Source organism: Sesamum indicum, linkage group LG2 (assembly GCF_000512975.1).
Source record: "Sesamum indicum cultivar Zhongzhi No. 13 linkage group LG2, S_indicum_v1.0, whole genome shotgun sequence".
Lineage (NCBI taxonomy): Eukaryota > Viridiplantae > Streptophyta > Magnoliopsida > Lamiales > Pedaliaceae > Sesamum > Sesamum indicum.
Window position 1 is genome coordinate 9,919,131 of NC_026146.1, and position 3,034 is coordinate 9,922,164.

The 3,034-nt window shown below is 34.8% G+C and overlaps 1 protein-coding gene across 1 annotated transcript; it reads left to right on the forward strand.

The window, feature by feature from the left end:
• Positions 1,014 to 3,034, forward strand: LOC105155677 (probable xyloglucan endotransglucosylase/hydrolase protein 25). Its single transcript, XM_011071597.2, has 3 exons — positions 1,014 to 1,366; positions 1,448 to 1,641; positions 2,488 to 3,034. Exons 1-3 carry the CDS (start codon positions 1,079 to 1,081, stop codon positions 2,879 to 2,881), a joined length of 876 nt encoding a protein of 291 aa, XP_011069899.1. The 5' UTR covers positions 1,014 to 1,078; the 3' UTR covers positions 2,882 to 3,034.

Consider the following 3,034-nt stretch of genomic DNA (forward strand, 5'->3'; position numbering starts at 1 on the left):
AGTGTAACGATATTAATTTCACTCCATATATATAAATATCACATTTATCCGTTTATAAGTATAAATGAGGGATAAAACTAAAAACTTATATAATTGTTTTTACTGACACCAATATTTCCGTTCAAACCCTAACGCAAAGAGATCAAATGTAATGGAAAATTTTTAAATAAGTTTAAGTATAATTTTAAAACTTTTTTTAAGAAAAAATATAATTTTATATTTTTAAAAGAAATATAAATATAGATAACCTTAAATAAATTAAAAGTTAGAACAGAAGATCCAATCACGCATTAGACCTCTTTAAATATGTAGTAGCTATATGCTAGTTATATCCACAATATTCAGACATAACACGATTTGGGCATATTGTCTGAAGCGAGGAGCATGTCCAAAGCAGGTCACATGAATGAGTAGCATAGTGGTGCCTCCTGACACACCAAAGAGGCTTAGGATTAAAGGGATGGTCCAATTCGTGGAATCCATTAATTTAGTCGGCAGAATCTTACAGTATTTCCAAATTTCAAGACACCTACGTACGCCTCCCCGCCCCTCTCTTTACTCTCTCATCCTCCATCTGCTAACACCTCACTTCTCATTCTCAAGCTTTTTACCTAGATAATCAATGGTGATCACAGGAAATCATACAAATGCAGCTTGTGATACGATCGATGTTTTGTAAGTGTTTTTAGGAGTTTTGTAATTTATAAGTCGCTCAAATTCTTTATTTAGATTTTGTATGTAGACCCGAAACTTTTTCTGTTTATGAAATACTTTTTAAGATAGAATCATAAAATTGAAATATCAGAACAATAAGTATTATTGTATCGATCGAGCCGCATGACACATCGGTTCAAGTATACGGGTTTATGTTTATCTAATTCCAGAGCTAGCTGTTCACAACTCTGCTGCTCCAAATTACTCCAACTTCCAGATGTCATCTTCTTACAAAACTAAAACCCCACATCTTCTGTGTCGACATGCATTCTCAACTCCTATATATATATCAGACAATCATGTCGGATCATTCACTCACATTAACAAGAAGAATCAAACACAAAACCAGCTGCAAACAGAAAAAATGGGTTTCTTTCCTTGCTCCAGAAACTCTCTACTTTTACTCTTTACCACAATATTCCTAGTCACCTCATCGACAGCGGTTTCCGGCAGTAACCATTTCCAAGATTTCGACATCACATGGGGCGAAGGCCGCGGTAAAATCCTGGAAAACGGGGAGCTCCTCACGCTCTCTCTCGACAACTACTCCGGGTCGGGATTTCAGTCCAAGAAAGAGTTCTTGTTCGGGAAGATCGATATGCAGCTGAAGCTTGTGCCCGGAAACTCAGCTGGAACTGTCACTGCTTTCTATGTCTGTTTTTATTACAAAACTGTGAATGAGTGGTGTAATAATTGTGTGGGGATTTGATTGGTTTGAATTCTTGTGGTGCAGTTGTCGTCTGGAGGGTTGAATCACGACGAGATAGACTTTGAGTTCTTGGGGAACCTGAGTGGGGAGCCGTACACTGTTCATACAAATGTGTATGCTCAAGGGAAAGGAGAGAGAGAGCAGCAGTTTCATTTGTGGTTTGATCCTACCGCTGATTTTCATACCTATTCTGTTCTTTGGAATCCTCAAACTATCGTGTAAGTCATCCTTCAATTCTTAAATTTCATTTTGAAAATTCTTATAACAGAACATTTTATTTAAGTCGTATGTTTAAAATATTACAAAAAAAAAAAAATGTGAACTCGAGTCTCACAAATGGTGTATTCTTATTTGTTTAACAATTTTTGTTCATTTTTAGAATATTTTTATTTGATCCAAAAATTTTAATATTTAAAATTCTTAGTATATTATTCAAGTCTCATAAATTGGATATATATATATATATATTTGTGTCCAGTTTTCATTTATTTTAATATATGTTAATACTAATGATATCCACGTGAATTAAAAAAAAGACCAGTCATTTAACTATTTCTTGAAATTATTACCTATAACCGAAGATGGTGATTGATATCTTATTTTTTTTGGTTTATTATTTTAATTTTTAAAATTAATTTATTTATTTGTTTCTGCACTCGCCATGTTCAATATTCATTATCCCATACATCGAGATTTGTCTTCATATTTGGAATTTCTTTTAATCCATTTTTCTTCATCTATTTATTTTATTCAATTAAGTTCTGACAAAAATATAAATTTAATAAAAAATATTATATATATTTATAATTTATAATAATATAAAACAGTTGTTGATACTATTGCATCAACATTTTTGCTGTATCGATATTTCAAAGTTGATTTTTTTAAATTTTATGTGTTATTTTATATATTTTATTTTTATTTATAATATATTTTAAACATGTTACGACGCCATATATATATATATATGCACACGTGTCGAGCGTGCAGTTCTAACCATTAATTCCAAATAATTGCAAAGTATTTCAGTGTCATAAACACAACCCCCCCCCTCCGGTGCATAGGTTCTCAGTTGACAACACACCCCTGAGAGAGTTCAAGAACCTGGAGAAATTGGGAGTCCCATTCCCCAAAACCCAGCCCATGAAGCTCTACTCCAGCATCTGGAACGCAGATCAGTGGGCCACAAGAGGTGGCCTGATCAAGACTGACTGGACTCAGGCTCCCTTCGTCGCTTCATACAGAAACTTCAACGCTGATGCTTGTGTCGTCTCCGATGCACCGGGAGCAGCCTATTGCACCTCCTCACTGGCAGACACCACCCCCTGGGAATCACAGAAATTGGACATCCTAAGTGAAGAGAAGCTCAAATGGGTGCAGCGGAATTACATGATCTACAACTATTGCAATGACGCCGATCGCTTTCCCCAGGGTTTTCCGCTGGAGTGCTATGCTTAGGGATTAGTTGGCTGTGTGCAACCCCACCCATAAGCTAATATATATGCTCCTCATCATGATCATCCCCTTTAATCTTAAATTTAGTTATGTTCTTGTAGATAAGTATGGGATTAAGACATAGTTAAGTATTATTAATAGAAAGTATTAAGAAAG

Excerpts from the sequence above, each read along its gene's own strand:
- LOC105155677 (XM_011071597.2), top strand. The coding sequence starts at position 1,079 with ATGGGTTTCTTTCCTTGCTCCAGAAACTCTCTACTTTTACTCTTTACC. Across the intron at positions 1,367-1,447 it reads GAACTGTCACTGCTTTCTAT|TTGTCGTCTGGAGGGTTGAA; the intron begins GTCTGTTTTTAT and ends CTTGTGGTGCAG. Across the intron at positions 1,642-2,487 it reads TGGAATCCTCAAACTATCGT|GTTCTCAGTTGACAACACAC; the intron begins GTAAGTCATCCT and ends TCCGGTGCATAG.